The following is an 18,595-nucleotide window of genomic DNA, read 5'->3' as shown; positions in this document are numbered from 1 at the left end:
AGCGGATCTCTTGGACATCAATTGTTCTTTGATTTTAAAGGTCATGAGTAAAGAAGACTTTGGGAGAAATATGTTTTGTTCTATCACATTTGATGTATTCACTCTTAAGTTGAGCAATGCATGCTATATTATCTTCAAACAGAACAGTTGGAGCTATTTCTTGATTAATTAGTCTATATAATGATAAAATATATTGAATCAAATCCCTGAGTCAAAAACGCTCGCGACTTCCTTCATGTATCACTAGTATTTCTATATGATTAGAGAAAGTTGTTGCTATCATTTGTTTTGTGAACCTAGCTATATCGCCATATGTAAATATGTATCCTGGTTGAGATATTCTTTTATGTGGATCAGATAAATATTATGTTTCTGCATAGTCAACTAATTTTGATTTGGATCATATGAATAATACAGTCTCATGTCAACTGTTCCATGAAGATATCGAAAAATTTGTTTGATTCTATTCCAATTTCTTCTGGTTGGAGATGAACTATACTTTGCTAATAAATTCACAATAAATGATATGTTAGGTGGTATATTATATAACATCTCAAATTTTTTAAAATTAAATAATTAGTTATTTATGAGTTATTATATTTGTTGAGATTTTATTTTTAAAAAATTATTTTAACAAAATAATTAAATAAAATTTTATGATTATTAAAGTTTAACTTAATTATAATTTATTCTATTAGTTTAAATTATTTATTAAAATGAGTCATTAGAATTACAAATATGAGTCATTAGAAAAGAAAAAGAAAGAAGGGAGAAACGTGGCTTGAAGGTATATATATACATATGTGTATATATATATATATATAAATAACCATGACACCTAACCCTTCCTTATCACATTAATCATCATCATCTAGCTTTTTTGGATTTCATTTTCTTGCACGGTGAGAACATAGTGACCGAGAGTGAGAGAGAAAACCATGAAACCCTTAAACCTTTCGACTTTAATTTCTTTAAATTCGTAATTCCAATACAAAATCTAATCCAATAAAAGTGTTCGTATCCTCATTCTCTACATGTTGGCGTTACTTTTGTCTGGTAAAAGTTGACAGTGACGTAGGTTTTTTCGGTCAATTAGAGTTTTAGGAGGCACAGACGACTTCTGACGTTTTCTTCTTCAGCAGTTCGGTTAAAAAGTTTTTCCAGAATTTTCGTTGATTCTGATTTCGTATGAAGGTATGAGATTTTATTTTAAAATTAACAGTTTTCAATTTAAAAATGTCCAAAATATAGTAAATAATTGCAAATATGTTAGTAATTATAATGTTATGGAATTTAAATTTTTAGCTGTGAATGACTGACTGTGTTTATGATTGAGTTTTTGGTTATAAAAGTGAATGAAAATTAATTTTTTAACTAGAAGTAGTAATTTTGAGAGTTTATGAATGATTTTACAAGAATTGTAATCATATATCGATTATTGAAAAAAGATTTTTGTTTTAAGTTATAATTGAGTTCGGTTTACTAAGAAAAAAGGGTTTTTATTAAACATTATGAAGTTTGATTACCTAAAAACTGATTTAAGGGTATGATAGATGAGTGGATAGATGGTGATGCAGAGGTGTGATTGATTATTTGGTGATGCAGAGGTATGTGTAATTAAGTGGTTATGCGGAAGGACATTTAATAATGTAGGTGATGCGGAGGTATGGATATGTAATTGGTGATGTGGAGGAATAATAAAAAGAAAGAAAATGAAAAGTCATGAATGAAATAAATAACTAAAGTAGATTATGATTTATGAAAAGTGTATGTTAAATGAACCTTTGTGCCAAAGTGCTATTGCGGAAGTACCCGCCTAACTGATAGCCTAAGGTTGCTAATGTGGGAATGTCCGCCTAATTGATAGCCTATGGTTGCTAATGCGAAAGTGCCCGCCTAACTGATAGCCTAAAGTCGCTAATGCGTGAAGGTTCGCCTAATTGATAGCCTGTTCTTATCGTGATGCCAAAATATCCTGACTGACATGGGTTCGCCCATGATGATAATTGTGCCTGACTGACACGGTAAAGGAACCATATTCGGGGTTCTCCCCGAGTAACGTCGGGTTGTGGGTAGACAACCGACGCGTGAGCTCATGACCTGCTTAGGACAGACATGCATCATATTGTTTGCACATTTGCATTTGATTGAGGTTGCTTATCTTGTTTACTTGTGATTGTGCTGTTGTCTTGGTGACTTACTTATGTACCTGACTAGACATTCTACTTGTGCTGTGTGGACTTAATAATGTGGTGGGGGCTGATATTTGTGGATTGGGTTTAGGTATATTATTTGCGATGTTGACTTATTTAGATATTGCGACAATTGAGGAATATTGTTTAGGGATGAGAAATTGTTATTGTGACGGAGATTTTGTTTAAGTAATGTGGTTTAAGGAAAACAGGTTAGTAACGCCCTACTTTTGGTACGATCATGACGTGCTAAATGTTAGGGTGTTACATATTATTAGCAAGATACTGTAGTGCTCCAATTAGCACTGAGATATGGTACTTCAAGATCAAGGATATCATCATTTTTTCTTTAGGATGGAATTGATCATTTTTAACATTCATAGACCTTACGATCATTGGAATACTTAATGGATGTGACTTATCCATATAAAATCTCTTCAAGATCTTTTCTGTGTAAGTTGTTTGATGAATAAAGATCACATTACTTGTAAGTTTGATCTGCAGGCCGAGACAAAATTTAGTCTTTTCGAAATCTTTCATCTCAAACTCTTCTTTTAGATAGTGTTTGGTTAGTGAGTGTGTCTACATAAGACAACGACACGGTACCACACGTTTTTATTTTGGTTGTTGAGACACAAAATTTTGAAGGACACGCTAGTACATAAATAGACACGGATTACATGTATTCAGTGTATCTCTAATAAGTTGAGATACAAAAATTGGTACTAAGATACTGATTTTTTGACAATTTTATTCTTGTTCTATTTTCATAATTTTACTTTTGTCCTCCTCTCTTTTTCTCTTCCATTTCTAGAATCCCTCTCTTCTCCTCCCCTCCATTTTTCTCCCCCTTCTCAACTTCTGTCCTTTCTCTCTTCATCACCAACTAACCTCTTCTGCTGCCAGAGATGCTGAAGTGTCTCTACCACTGCGTCACCTTCTAGCTCTGACGTTGGGTCTCCACATTCCATCAGATCTTCATCGTCGTCTTCCTTTTTTTCTTCCTCCTCAACCTCTCTTTGATTTGCTTTGGCGCTTCCTCATCGTCCTATCTCTATCTTATTCCAAATCTCCATATCTACATCGAGCCTCTGCCATCGACCCACCGTGACTCCATCTTTATCTCTGTTCATCCTTATATTTTTTCTTTTCTGGATTTTTTAAAAAAAATAAAGTTCTATTTTTTGTTTTTTATTATTAATATGTGCTTTTTTTAAAAGAAAAAATTATAGTATCAATCTATGCTTTGAAATATCTCATCTTCTAATTAATTTTTTAATTTTACCGTTGCAAAACTGTTATATTTTAGTTCGTTCATCGTAGCTTCAACAAGTTAAAATTGACACAAGAGATTCAGAATGTGAATCATGCCCATTAATTATTTACTATTTTATTAGGAAGATATGTATTAAATTTGTAGTTGAAATTATTAAAATTTTTGTAATCTAGATAATTTTTTGTTATGAATGGAAATGGAAGAAAAAAATCAATGTAGTGATTGATGAAAAAATATGGATGGTAGTGAAGGTAGATGATGAAGGTATTATTGACTTTTTAAATTTTTGTGTGTTTTATGTATGTTCTTTGCCAAACATAAAATATGTATTCATGTATTTTATATTTATGTCATGTTATACACTAAACAAACATAACCTTAAAGCTTTTATAATCATTGGAATCTCTTCAGGGATCCCAATGATGTTTAAATTATCAATGTACACATTAATTATAATGAATCCAAATGCCAATTTCTTTATAAAAACACATGGACATATATTATTATTTTGAATTCCTTTTTGGCCAGATACTCAATAAGACGATTATACCACATTCGTCCATATTACTTTAGATTATATAAAGATCTTTACAATTTGACTGAGTATAACCTCCTCGAATATTTATTAGATAGTTTAGATATCTTTAATCCTTCAGAAATTTTCATATAGATATCACGATTTAATGATCTGTATAAATAAGTTATCACCACATCCATTAGATGCATATGTAGTTTATAATATGCAGATAAACTGATAAAATAACACAATGTTATTGCATCTACTATAAGAAAATATGTCTTTTCATAATCTATACCGGGTCTTTGTGAACAATTTTGTGCTACAAGTTGAGCTTTATAGCATATAACTTCATTTTTCTCATTTCGTTTTCTCACAAATACCCATTTGTATCCAATAGATTTTACATCTCCTGGTGTACAGACTATAGGTCTAAAAACTTCACATTTTACAAGTGAGTCTAATTCAGCTTTCATAGTTTTTTTTTTCCATTTTGACCAATCATTTATTTGTTGACATTCTTCGACTATTTTTGGCTCAAGATCCTTACTTTCATGTATGATGGGTAATACCACATTATATACAAATATTTTATTGATAATTATTTTATTTCGGTTCTATTTTGCTCCTATAAAGACATAATTTATCAAGATCTTATCATTTTCATAATTTTATGTACCTGAACATATTCTGGCATCAAAACTATATCAGAATTTTGGACAATTTCAGTGCCTTTTCTATATTTTTATCTTTTTCAACAGAAGTATCATTTGCCTCGGTAATATCAAATGTCTCTCTTCTTTTTCGAGGGTTTTTATTTTTGGAACTAATTGGTCTACCACGCTTTTGACGTGTACTTGTTTCAGTAGTCATTTGTCCAACTAGAACATCAATTTGAATTGGGGCATTTTTAGATGGTATGTAGGATTTGGTTATCGTCTTTGTATCAGAAAATTCATTTGTTACTCTTTGCAAATGTATAATCTTTTGAACTTCTAGTTCACATTGTCCTAATCGTAAGTCTAAAATGTTAAAAATATTGATTTATCAAAATGGCAATCTGCAAATCGAGTTTTAAACACTTCTCCTATTTGTATCTCAAGATATCTTGCTATAGAAGGAGAATCATATTCCACACAAATTCTGAATTTTCTTTGAGTCTTATTTTCTGCGTTGTCCAGGTTCCTAGCAAGGTCAACCCTGAAATCTCTACTCTTGTTCTCCATTCTTAAAAAATGGAGCCAATTTGAATGGACTCAAGAATATGAACAAAAGCCTTCCACAACTTTAAAATATTCCTAAGCTAACCCCCAATCCTCACTCGATCTGTTCCAGGAGAGGAGCTCGTCCTCTACCTAGTAGTAGTAAGTCGTGTTATAGCCTTAGCCTTGGTCCGAGAAGATGAATACGGGCAACAATCCATTTACTTTTTAAGTAAAGCCTTACAGAGGGCATAACTAAAATATCAAAAGATAGAAAAGTTCGCATATTCCCTTATTATCACTTCTAGAAAACTCCGACCTTACTTTCAAGCCCACACTATTAAGGTCCAAACTAATCAACACATGAAACATATTCTATAGAAGACGGACATTGCAGGAAGGATGCTACAATTGGCTGTGAAATTGTCCGAGTTCGATTTGAGATATGAAACTCAGATAACAATCAAGTCCCAGTATCTGGCCGACTTTGTGGCCGAATACATTGAAGGCTAAGGAAATCTAACGGCCTGGAACTTGTATGTAGATGGATCATCCAACAAAGCTGGAAGTAGAGCAAGAGTCATCCTAAAAAATGAGCAAGGAACTCAGATAGAACTATCACTAAGGTTCGAGCTTCCTACTTCTATTAATCAAGCAGAATATGAAGTCTTGCTTGGTAGCTTGAAACTAGCTAAAGAAGTTGGGGTAGAAAGGTTGATAGTGTCTAGTGACTCTCAAGTGATAACTTTCGAAGTTAACGACACTTATCAAGTCAAACATCCCAACATGAAGAAATACCTAGAAGAATTAGTACAGTGCTCGGAAAGAGAGGTATGACATATAGCTCGGGAATCCATCACCCGAGCAGTTGCCCTCTCCAAGTTAATCAGCACCAAGGCAGGAGGCAACAATAGAAACCTCATCTAGGAAACTTCCTACGCACCATCAGTATAAAAGGGAGATAACAACTCAAAAGTAATGACCACATCCAACCAAAGCTTAGGATGAATGACTCTCATAGTTGACTATCTTAAATTTGATATTGTTTCTAAAGATGAAAAGAAGACACGAAGACTCATAAGGAAAGCACAAAATTATACCCCTGGTCTACAATGTTCTCTACAAAAGAGGGATATCTACACCTCTATTAAGTTCGTTCCGAATTCTAACACCAAAGTGGTCTTAAAAGAAGTTCATAATGGCATATGTGGAAACCACTTGGAGCATGATCACTATCAAAGAAAGTGATCCGAGCCGGCTTCTTTTGGCTGACTTTGCAAAGAGAAGCAGCCGAGTTTGTCAAAAAATATCCACCTTGTCAAAAGCACGCCAACTTCCATGTGACACCTCCGGAGGAGCTTATTAGCGTTACCTCGCCTTGGCCATTCGCAAAATGGAGCCTTGACCTCCTCGGACTATTTCTACAAGTTCCAGGACAAGTAAAATATCTCATAGTAGGAATTGATTATTTTACTAAGTGGATTGAGATGGAACCATTAGCGACCATCATAGCCTAACGAAGTCAAAAATTTCTTTATAAAAACACTGTCATAAGGTTTGGAGTCCCACATTCCATGACCACAGACAATGAAACTCAATTTACCGACTCAGTCTTTAGGAACTTGGTGGCTAGCCTTAAGATCAAGCACCAAATTAACATCGGTTGAACACCCTCAAGCCAATTGACAAGATGAAGCAGCAAATAAAGCAATATTGGCCGGATTGAAACGCCGACTACAAGATGCAAATGGAGCATGGGTAGACGAGCTTCCTCAAGTTTTGTAGGCATATCGGATAACTTCCCATTCAACAACAGAGGAGTCACCTTTCTGACTTGCTTTTGTCATAGAAGCCGTGATTCTTGTAGAGATCACTGAAGAATCTCCAAGAGTTAGATTCTATGATAAAGTGATCAATGTCCAAGCACAAAAGGAAGAACTCGACCTCCTCCTAGAAGTCCGAGAGCAAGCTTGGATCAAAGAAGAAGTATTGAAGCAATGGATGGCCTTAAGGTACAACTAAAAAGTAATCAAGAGAAGCTTTACTACAAATGACCTTATACTAATCCAAAATGACATCGAAGTTCAGAAGTCAGGCGAGAGAAAGCTGGCAGCAAACTAGAAAGGGCCTTACAAGGTCACCGAGTTCTTAGAAAATGGTTACTATAAGGTGTCTGACTTAAAAGGAAACGAGCTTTTGAGGTCATGGCACGCAGGTAACTTAAAAAGGTATTACAGTTAGATAAGCATACCTTGCTCCATGATGTACTCTTTTTCCGACTTCATGATTTTCTTCCGAAAAGCATTTTCCTAAAGGGGGTTTTAACGAGGCATCACAACAAGGGCTAGGGATTTTCAGAAAATCTTTAGTAGCAAACTTATGCAAACCTTATCAATAATAAAGTATTTCTTCTATCAAAATTTCCATTCTCAAATGCATCATTTTAAGTTCGAAAAATTGTGAAAATCGTTGACCGACCTATATGTTCGGCAAGATGAAGTGACAAGGTACAAATTAATGTAAGAAGTTATGTAAGCAGGTCGTAAACCGACCTTCAAAATAAGTCAGACCAAAACAAAATGTAAAAGTAACTTGGCGAAATCCCGATTATATAAAGTCGGAACTCATAAAGGAAAAGAACAAAAGTCTAGAAAAGACCGATCTACCTCGCCGATGTCGTTTCTAACTTAGCGAAAAATAGCATCGGAAGTTGTCAAAATAAAAATTCTTCAACTAAGATATGTTTCAAATGATGCAATCATTTATACCAAAAAATCACTACTAAAATGGTGGGGGAAGGTTTTTAAACAGAATCATAAAGTTGTTAAAACTACAACTAGAGCAAAATAGAAATTGTTCAGACCTAACTAGTACAAAGATTAAAGACCACTGATCGGGCCATTCAAACTACAAAAGTCGAAAGAAGCTACAAAGGATTGAGTTGTTCTCCTGTGACAGCATCCTCGACTTGATTGGAAGAGGTCAGGGTATATTCAGAGACCGACACCATGGAAATTGGATGAATTGGAGAAGGAAGGGGCTCGCCACCAGATTGAAGTTCAGGAACTTGAGAAGTCTGTCCGAGTTGTGCCCCCGAGGTCTTTGGATCGGGCACAGGGGTGTTCTCCTTGTCATCATCAGTAGCATGAACGATTTTTCCGTCCACCACTATATTGTCTGGGCTAATGAGGGATAGGTCCGCCTCAGGAGTAACAACTCGGAACTGAGCCTTCAGGTTTGCAACCATCTCGTCCATACCATCATCCACAAACTTTGCATACTTGACTCGGGCTTTGGTAACCTCATCCACCAAATCAAGCTTTTCCCTAGAAACCCGAGTATAACTCTCTTTGGCCTTCTTCTTCAAACCCTTCGACATAGCCAGAGCAGCCTCCGTCTGTTTTACAAAGCTCAGGCTTTACTAAGGTCATAGAGTAGCGATTCCCTCTCTCCCTCCAACTCCTTCTTGGACTCTTTCAAAGAGGCCACTTCAGCCTGCGAGGCAGCCAGGGAGCTCTGAGTGGCATTAAGGGGAGTCTTTTCCAACTCCCTAGCCAAGGCTGCGTAAATGCCAGCCGTCCAAACTCCATCTCGGGCCAAGAGCTGAAGGTGGCTTCTGATGGTTACATCATCCATGCTGATATAGCTATGTGAAATGATGTGCTTTTCACTCCAAGCAAGGTCGTCAAAACCCTGCTCATATATATACTCACCGATTCAGAGGTCTTGCATTTTTTGGGATTCGATTTGGACGTAGAAAGTGGTGAACGAGCTACTGGTTTTGCCGAGCTGGGAGGGGGAGGAGTCGGCTGAGAGGTCGGGTCAGGAATAACCTTTAGAGAGGTTGACGTGCCCAAGTCCGACTTCGAGGGCGAGGATAGGTCGATGGTTTCACCAGCTTCTTTCAACTGTATACTCCGTGCAACAACGTTCTTCCTAGTAGCTCAGAGTGTTTTCATGGAAGCCGACTTGGGAGCCATCTTTTTTGCAACACCCAAATGAGGGCACATTAGTCATGAACATAATTTTACAAGCAAAATCTATAAAAGGAAAAGAAAATTACCTATCTCAGACCGAAGCTGGCTCGGGTTCCCTAAATACCTTTCTGTATCCAAATAAAGAGTTCGGCCCTAAAACTCCTAAAACACTCCGACCACACCTTCTTCTACCTCCTCTAAGTCATATGAGTTATATTTGACTATCACAGAGTTTTCTTTCCAATACAAAGAAAAAATGGGCTTATCATCATCATTCAGAAAAAAGGTCGGACACCCTCTACAGCTCGGATCTTAAAGAAATAATTTTTAAAGTCATGGAAGGACTCATAAAAAATAGCGAAAACTTTCCTACGCTAGATAGCACGGAAAGAGAGCCAACCTTGTTTTTTAGAGCTAAAAGATTTGGTGAGCACGAAAAGGTAAAAGAAGACTTTAAGAGAAGGTCAGACATCCAATTTCTAACAAAGAAGTTGGTATATTTTTAAGAAGCCCCAAGAATTGGGATGCAATTGGGTAGAGGCAACATTGCAAAATTTAAGAATCTCGGATTCAAACTTAGAAAAAGGAAAGGTAACCCCTAACTTCATAAAAAAATAATCATAGATATATATGAAATGTCATTCTGACCTATCAAGTCAGGGGAAACAGACCCTCTCCTCAGCGTTAGCAACAACAATTTCATAGTTCCTCTCATTCTCTAGACTTAAACATAACCTATGATGTCTACAAACGGCTTCGGCATATTCGTTGTCAATCACAGGGACAGGGACAAGAACAGTTAAATCTACCTATTTCAACTCGGACGAGACCTTATACGACAAACTACACCTACAATATAATAAAACAAAAATCAATCACTAAAAATTAGACAAAACAAGGCAAGTAATGAGAAGGTCGGGTCAATTTAAAACATCGCCACCAACATCTTGAACGTAAAACATAAGCAACACAAGCTTTCACATATTCAAAATAGGTCAGGTCAATTTCACGAAACCTTCCTGGAGCACAAACAATTATGTTATACCTCTCACATATAGAAATGAGGACCTCTCCTATACGGAAACAACATCATTTGGGGGCAATATAGAACCCCACGTTCAGAATCACAGCAACAGTAAAAGAGAGCGAAGCAAAACTCCAATCTTTCAACAACCCAAATCAAATTCCCAAAATGCTCCCAGAATGCGAAACCCCAAATTCAAAGTTGCAAATCACAAGAAACATTTCAAAACTTCAAAACTAACATTCATTCAAACACGGATACTACCAAGAACGTAGAAATAAAACAGAATTCGAGAAAAGTTAGAGTAAGGGACCAACCTTAAAAGAGCGCAAAAGCAAAGAGCACTTCATACGAAAACACATGATCAATCCTCTCCAACAGAATGAAATAAGACCTTCTAAAAGCTCAAGATAAAGAAATCTTGAAATGGGAAACAGTTACACAAACGAAGAATGGAGAAAGAAGAAGAGAAAGAGACGAACGTATGATGAAAATGGAAAAAGGAAAAAGGAGGAAAATGAAATATTTATAAGACACTAGGAGTAAAAGTGACATTTTGCACCCCTCATTAATGACGCGCACGGATCCCAAAAAAATTGTGACGTAATGCACACCGTGTCATTATGCGACTCAACATTTTCAAAAATTTTAAAAAAACACGTCGAGTACCCGACCTCTTGAAGGCGGTATACCCGTAAGGAAACTAAGTTCACAAATGCTCAAACTTGACCTCATAAAAACTCGATCTCAATAAGGGACACTATTTATACCTTAACCCAAAGACATTAAGTCAGGCCCAAAAAGAATAAAAAGCCAACCCAAAAAGGTGGCCTCCTTTACTTACCCGACCTCCTAGAGGTCGGTCATGACAAAGGAAGTTCTACCCTACTTATCTGAACAAGCAACTGATTCTTGAAATATCTCATACAATTTCTCTCTTTTATTTAAAAGGGAGATCTCAACAAATTCTCAAAAATAAGGGAACGGTTATCCACCATCAAAGGTGGAACTATACTAAAAAGGTGGTTATTTCTCTACTATAAATACAATGACCCACTCAAATATATTCAAAACCCAATCTACTAAAAATTTGCTTAAAGTCCTAGCTAACTTAAACATTTGGGTCTTGATGCCAGGGCATCTAGGCCAGTTTCACTGACCTTTTCTTTACTGTTTTAGGGTAGTTTCATGCATTTTTTTAGTGAATAAGGTAAGTTTTGGATGAAAATACACCTACACCTTGATTCAAGCAACTATTGTGAATTTTACATGATTTCATGAGGATTTTGCAAGGATTGAATGACAAATTGATGATGCATAATCTCATGACTTGGGCTAGAGCTTTGATGCACTTTATTTGCTTGATTTCAGGACAAAGGAAGCAAGAAATAACCACGTTAGTAGCCACGTTAATTTAATTAACGTGACCACTAACGTGGAATGGGGACAAGCTTGCAATGTTAATGAGAAAGGTGGTCGACAATAACGCCTGCGAAGCCATCTAAACCCACGTTAATTGCCACGTTAACTACATTAACGTGGTAGTTAACGTGGAGATAAAGAGAGCTCCAGCGTTAGTGGTAAACGTGAACACCACTAACGCTCCAAAAGTTGGCAATTGGCCACGTTAAGAGTCACGTTAACTTAGCTAATGTGAACTCTATCGTGGAAAGGTAGACAATGCCAACGTTAGTGACAATCACCTTTGTCACTAACGTTGGATCAAGCTAGCATTACCCACGTTAGTGGTCACGTTAAGACCACTAACGTGAAAGTTAACGTGGAGCTAAGATTGATGAGCCAACGTTAGTGACACTCACCTTTGTCACTAACGTTGGAGATGACATTCACTACCACGTTAGTGGCCACGTTAACCTAGTTAACGTGAACTCTAACGTGGGGATGATGGGCGTTTGGAGCGTTAGTGACAAAGGTAAGTGTCACTAACGCTCTCGAAGATAGGCATACCCACGTTAAGAGTCACGTTAGTTATACTAACGTGAACTCTAACGTAGGAAAAGAGGGGCACAAGGCAACGTTATTGAAAAAGGTGATTCCCAATAACGCTTGCGAAGGATCATAAGGCAACGTTAGTGGTCACGTTAGTGCCACTAACGTTGAAGTTAACGTGAACTATATGGGGTTGGAACGTTAGTGAAAAAGGTGACTACCACTAACGTTCTTGAACCCACAATTTCACTTAACGTTAACATCACTAACGCCCATGCCTAAGTCACACTTTTCTGCAAGCTGAGCCCACTAAAGATTGTAACTGATTCAACTCAAGATCTAAGGCCCACATCCAAGACTTGAAGAACTCACTAGAAGATCAAGAAAAGTAGTATATATAGGAGTAGTTTTGAACTATAGAGAAGCTTTTGGCACTTTGGAGAACTACCCAATGTATATTTACTTTTCTGCATTTTCTAGTTAAGCATGTATTCTTTTCTGCCATTTTTCATTTCCAGAGCTATGAACAACTAAACCCCTTTAATTGGATTAGGGAGCTCTATTGTAATTTGATTGATCAATTATAGTTTTCATTCTTCTTCTTCTTTCTTCTCTTTTGATTTACTAGAAAGCTTTCGATCTTAATTCAATTAGTTAGTTGTCTTAGAAAAGAAATTCTCCATAATTGGATCTCCTTTGAGCCTTGAAAAAGGGATGATGAGATCATGCTAGAAATGCTTTCTCATGTTGGACCAAATTGGGGTCTGGACGGATATAGTGACATGTAATCCTCCCAACACTTTGATTTGGAAATACATGTGGTATAATCAGTGACCACACTTCATCTCTTCCCATGAGCAATTAAATCAAGGAATTGGGCAATTGTTCAAGCTTAGAGAGATTGGGTTGCCAAGGAATTGGAACCGAATCACTTAAAATTGTCAAGGAGATCAATAGATGCTTTGATTGAGGAAAAGATGAAAATGAATTTGATCCGGAGAATACAACATCCCCTGAGCCCAATGAATTCCCCATCTATAATCATACACATTCTCTTTACTTTCTGCCATTTATTTCTATGTTCATCTCCCCGATTTCCCATTTAAGATTTTGCATTTTATTTCCTTGAATTTACTTTTCCACCATTTAAATTCCTGCAACATCAACTACACTATGTTTAGCTCAACTAGCATATTCTTCCAACTAAAGTTTCTTGACCAATCAATCCCTGTGGGATTCGACCTCACTCTATTGTGAGTTTTTACTTGACTACAATTCGATATACTTGTCGAAGGAAAAATTGTTGAGAGACAAGTTTTCGTACATCAGGTCTCTTGTAGGTATCACCTCCCACCTTCTCACGAGAAACTCAGACGACGACACCTCAACAGCAGCACAAGTCGGACGCTACCTCAAAAGGAGTTTGGACCTCATGTTTAGGTTCAAATCATCGTTTTAGGTAACTCCTATAACACTAACCATAATTATTTTTTGTTATATTAGATAATTTAATTAGATGTAATTAATAAAAAAATTTGGATATGTAACATTATTCTTAAATCATATCTTATCGTATGAGTTTTCATAACTCATCGAAATTTATGATTTATACTTAAAAATATTAAATATTTATTACTTTCATTAATCTTGTATTTTTTTTTTTTGGGTGACTTATTAATCTTGTATTTATTATCACAGAGATAGTAGTAGAAATTTTTTGTGAGAAAAAAAAATCTCGTTTGATAAAACTTTAATACGTATCTTATATGCATTCGAGATAAAAAAAAAAAATGTAATTTATAAGTATATTTGTCTCCACGGTAAATGAGAGAACTCATAAGTAATATAAAGTAACAAACACCTCCTAATAACGTATTTATGTAAAAGAAATCCATACATACAAACTTTTTGTGGACTCGGCCCCGGCTAGAAAAACTAACCCGGCCCAATGAATTAGAAGCCACCCATACAGAGCCAGGAACCATAGGCTCTCCTATGCTCCATGAACCATGACTCCCTTCAATCTGCATTCAAAGTCCCTGTGGCCCAGCCCCGTCATCTTCTCCGACGCTTCACTCCTTATCTAGCTCTGGTCTAGTGGTTTGTCTTCAACTAATGATGGCTCCGAACAAGACCTCCGAAGTGGTGGATACGCATGAAGCCACTTGGAGCTCTCAAACTGATGATTTGGAGTTGGAATCATTGGAATCTGAGTTGAAGCAAATGGCGCACAAGATTCTCGAACACCGATCAACCTTACCGGATCAGCTCAAATCTACTCTTCTCTCTATTCTTGACGCTCACAGACCACTTTTTCCACATCCCTCTCACCATGCTTCAACCCCCCCAGGTCACTTTTTAGGGTTTTCGTTTCTTCTTTTAGGATGAAAAAAAATGAAGGGAATTGAGATTGTTTAGAACTGAAAATTGTATTTATGTATGATTCTACTACCTAGGGATTTTGTTTGCGACTTTTTTCCTTCTGGAATTACTGGATTTGATGTTGAGGCCTAAAAGTTGAGAACTTAGTTCAAATTTCAGGCTTTGTAGGTTACCCAAAGTATTATTTTGAATAATCTTCTGCATTTGTGTCAGCATTGCAAGCATATCAAATTTTACAATGATTTTGCTATAAAAGTTTGAGGGATGAGATATACTAAAAAATGTTAGCCTTCATTGGCTACCATGGCTACCATGGTCATGACTGAAACTTGTGTGAAAATCCAGTGCATTTGAATATTGTCATGGAGTAAGCCAAAGTGTAGTTTGAATGGTGTCATGTAGGTAGAAGTTAGAAATATTGTTTTTTCTATATCTAGAAAGTTGGTTGATGATATCTAGGAAGTTAATAATATAAGGATGCCTTACTTTCTTGTCCTAATGATCTGTAATCGTGGAGTGGTATTGATGTGAACTTTTGCATTGTTTCACTAAAATCTAAATGATTAAGATTATTATTTCTCATGTATTTCAGTTTAAGATCTCTAGTTTGATGTGACAAGCCTGAATTTTGACTTGCTAGTGATTGTTAATGTATAGTCTAAAGTGCTTATTCTATGCCTAAACTGAATTAATTATTCTGCTTACCCTTTCTTTTAATTAAATCTATTTAGTCTTTAGTGATGGGAAATAAAATTTAACCTGGTCTTGATTGCACTACCAGAGTTGCCCTTGCTTTCTCAAGAAACACATTTATCATCTTAGGGTCGTTATGTATACACTAATCAAATGGTTTGTAATAATTTGCAATTCTAAAGAGCATTTCCTTGAGTGCACTAATTGATCAAATGGATAAAGCCCTAGAAATTTTAATTTTACTAATATTAGATCTGCAGTTTGCTTAGTTTCTTGAACTATGAGACAGGGAACACAACAAATAAGTGAAGAGGAATTACCTTGTTATACTAAGCCTAGCTGAATTTAATATTTTCAAGAGAACATGTCCATTAAATAAAACGTGGTAGTTAGATTGATAAAACAGCTTATTACTAAAGCTCAATTAATATTTATGAGGGTGGAAGCTTGCAAGGAAAAGATCACTGGAACTGGTAAATGCATAAAATGATTAACACAATCTTGAGGATAAATTGAAATGAAGCAAGACTTATTTTTGTAACAATTTCTGTTGGCCAAGCTTTGATTTGTATTCTATGGTTTTAATAGGACTTGTGTCAAAGACGACATTGTAATTCTTTTAGCAAATTATTGGCAAGGATTTTTTTTTAATATATACTATTGTCGCATAAAGTGTGTTTACTAACGGAGAAAGCAATGGGGTTCTATGGAGCCAGGCACCCCACTTCCGTCCCTCTTCTCTGTTAAGGAAAATGCTTTATTCCCTCTTTATTTCCGTTGTGAATCCTCATTTATTTGTTCTCTTGAGAAAGGCGAATATCTGGGTATATTAGTAGAAACATTTTAAAAAGAAAAATCTAAGAAAAAATAATACAATATAATAAACATAATAAAATTTAATTTAAACATAATCTACTACCTAGGATTTTTGTTTGGGACTTGTTTACTTCTGGAATTACTGGATTTGATGTTGAGGCCAAAAAGTTGAGAACATAGTTCAAATTTCAAGCTTTGTAGGTTATCCAAAGTATTATTGTGAATAATATTTTGGATTTGTGTCAGCATTAGTAAGCATGTCCAATCTAATTGCTAATATCAAATTTTACAATAACTTTGCTACAAAAGTTTGAGGGATGAGATATACCAAAAAACGTGAGCCTTCAGGCATCATTGGCTACCATGTTCTTGATTGAAACTTGTTGAATTCCAATGAGTTTTGAATATTTTCATGCAGTAGGCCAAAGTGCATTTTGAATGGTGTCATGTAGGATGAAGTTAGTGATATTGTGTTTTCTATATTGGTTAATGATATTTTGTAAAATCATATCATATAAAGCATCTTTTGTATTATATGGATGGTTATTGCCATTTAAGTCTTTCCTCTTACCTTTATGTTCTGGAGCTAACTGCTTAAGACAGGTAGTAGTATCACTACTGAGTCTGAGTTCTAGAATTGATTCTTTGCTGATGGCTGAGATTTATTCTATTCTGTGGTATGACAAGTTGAGCTGAACTATATTGTACAGGTGCATTGGACCATAACATTTATCAGAGCGAAGGTTCACCTGCACCAGAAGATCCAGAGACAGCCAAGAAAGTAAAATTGCTGAATGAGAAAATCACACAGAATTGTTCCACCATGCCAGTCATCCTGAAGCGGATGAAAGATTGCATTGCAAGAATTGAGAAGTTAGATTCATACAATGCTGCGGTTATACATCCAGCCTTCAAGGCAAAGAAGACTGGTTAAGCATACTGGGTATACATATTTATTTTCCTGAACATTTGAGATTGAAGGTAATCCAGCATTAACCATTTTGGTATTTTGCGCAATGAAGCTGCACACACGCATTCACATGTTCATATTTTGAGAGTATGAAGCAAAGCTTGGTTTAAGATGTTTGGCATTGTTTGGCCATTTGTGACTCTTTCAAGTTGCATCATCCCCTGCCTACAGGAAAAAGAGGGATTGTTAGTGTAATATGGTGAAGACTGAAGAGAAAGATTGGATATTTAATAATCCTTATTCTGCCTTCTAGTGTTTGTTTGGTTGATGATTAATTGTATGTAAGCATCTTTTTTTTCTTTATTGTATGATCATTTTTGTTTGTTTGGTTGATTGCTTGATCATTACTTGTATGTAAGCCATTTTATGTATTGAACTTGATCTTTCCCCTCTAATTCAGGATATTTAACCACACCTTTAACTCCCATGCTAGGGAGATTATTACAAAGTAATCACGATTTATTAGTTGCATTTTAATAATTGGTGACTATTTGATCTTCTTGTGTTCCATTAAATGACTAAATGTTACAACCTCAATTCCCTTCTATCCAGATACAATGATTAGATTAAGGATGTAATGAGAAGTGATAGTAGATAAAAAGCAGGAGCGTAGTGAATAATATAAAAAGGAAGGAATCTGTTAATGACATTGGTGACACCCATTTGTGCTAACACAAAAGAAATGCTCATCGATTCCTAACAAGGTACAACTGTTCTATTGTAGAAGCTTATGAACAAATTGTTGCACAAAAAAAGGTTATAAAGAGGGTGGGGCAATTGGTTCTGTTGAGTTGCAGGTTCTGTTGAACACCCGAAGGTTAAGAGGAACCATGCCTAAAATGATAACTTCAAACTGACCTTAATCATAGGCTTTCCTAGTTGAAAGACATATAAGATGTTTCTTTAAAGTCAATTTTTTTTTCCATGACATAAACTTCGTTGGTAGATAATCTATATACGATAGTAGTTGTCCATGAGTTGAGTAAATTTTGATTTGGCAAGATAAAATTTACGGTTTATACCATCAATTTGGTTTCTTTTGCTTTAGTTGTCAAAAAGAGTTTAATCTTAGTATTAAGTTTTGATATTGAGAATAAACACAAAATAAGTTTATGAATTAATGAAAATTTTTTTTTTTTGAGAAAATTACTTAAAGAATCTTTAGGCAAAGTCGATTTTAGCTTTAAAAAAAATCATTTATATAAGATTTAAAGGGTATGACCAAATCTTTTGTACAGACTAATATATTAGATTATTGTTTTTTCATTTATTTTTTCCTTTTAAATGTTTTCTTTTTAATTGACTACTATTACTATATTCAAACATTTACTTATACTGTTATATGATGACAAGTCATCATATACCCATTTTTCAAGCTAATTTCACTTGTTTTACTAGTCTTTATGCACTTTCTTGCATCCTAAGTAAGTGATTTAGAATGAAAATGCATAACTTCTTTAAATCAAGCAACTACCATTAAATTGATGCTAACTCATGGGGTTTAAGCTAATTTTAATTGATTTTTAATTGATTTATAAGCCTTGTGAATTTAGTGATACTTTGAGTGGTTGTTTTGGTTTATTGTAGGTGAAGAAA

General features: G+C 35.4%; 1 protein-coding gene across 1 annotated transcript; it reads left to right on the top strand.

Moving 5' to 3' along the window:
• Positions 1 to 14,091: 14,091 nt before the first annotated feature.
• Positions 14,092 to 17,375, top strand: LOC107485636 (uncharacterized). The gene is made up of 2 exons (XM_016106173.3): positions 14,092 to 14,488; positions 16,740 to 17,375. The coding sequence occupies exons 1-2, from the start codon at positions 14,254 to 14,256 to the stop codon at positions 16,961 to 16,963; spliced, it is 459 nt and encodes a 152-aa protein (XP_015961659.1). The 5' UTR covers positions 14,092 to 14,253; the 3' UTR covers positions 16,964 to 17,375.
• The last annotated feature ends 1,220 nt before the right edge of the window (positions 17,376 to 18,595 follow it).

Source organism: Arachis duranensis, chromosome 4, assembly GCF_000817695.3.
Source record: "Arachis duranensis cultivar V14167 chromosome 4, aradu.V14167.gnm2.J7QH, whole genome shotgun sequence".
NCBI lineage: Eukaryota > Viridiplantae > Streptophyta > Magnoliopsida > Fabales > Fabaceae > Arachis > Arachis duranensis.
Note: the sequence above shows the minus strand (reverse complement) of the source record. Positions and strands in the feature narration are given on the sequence as shown.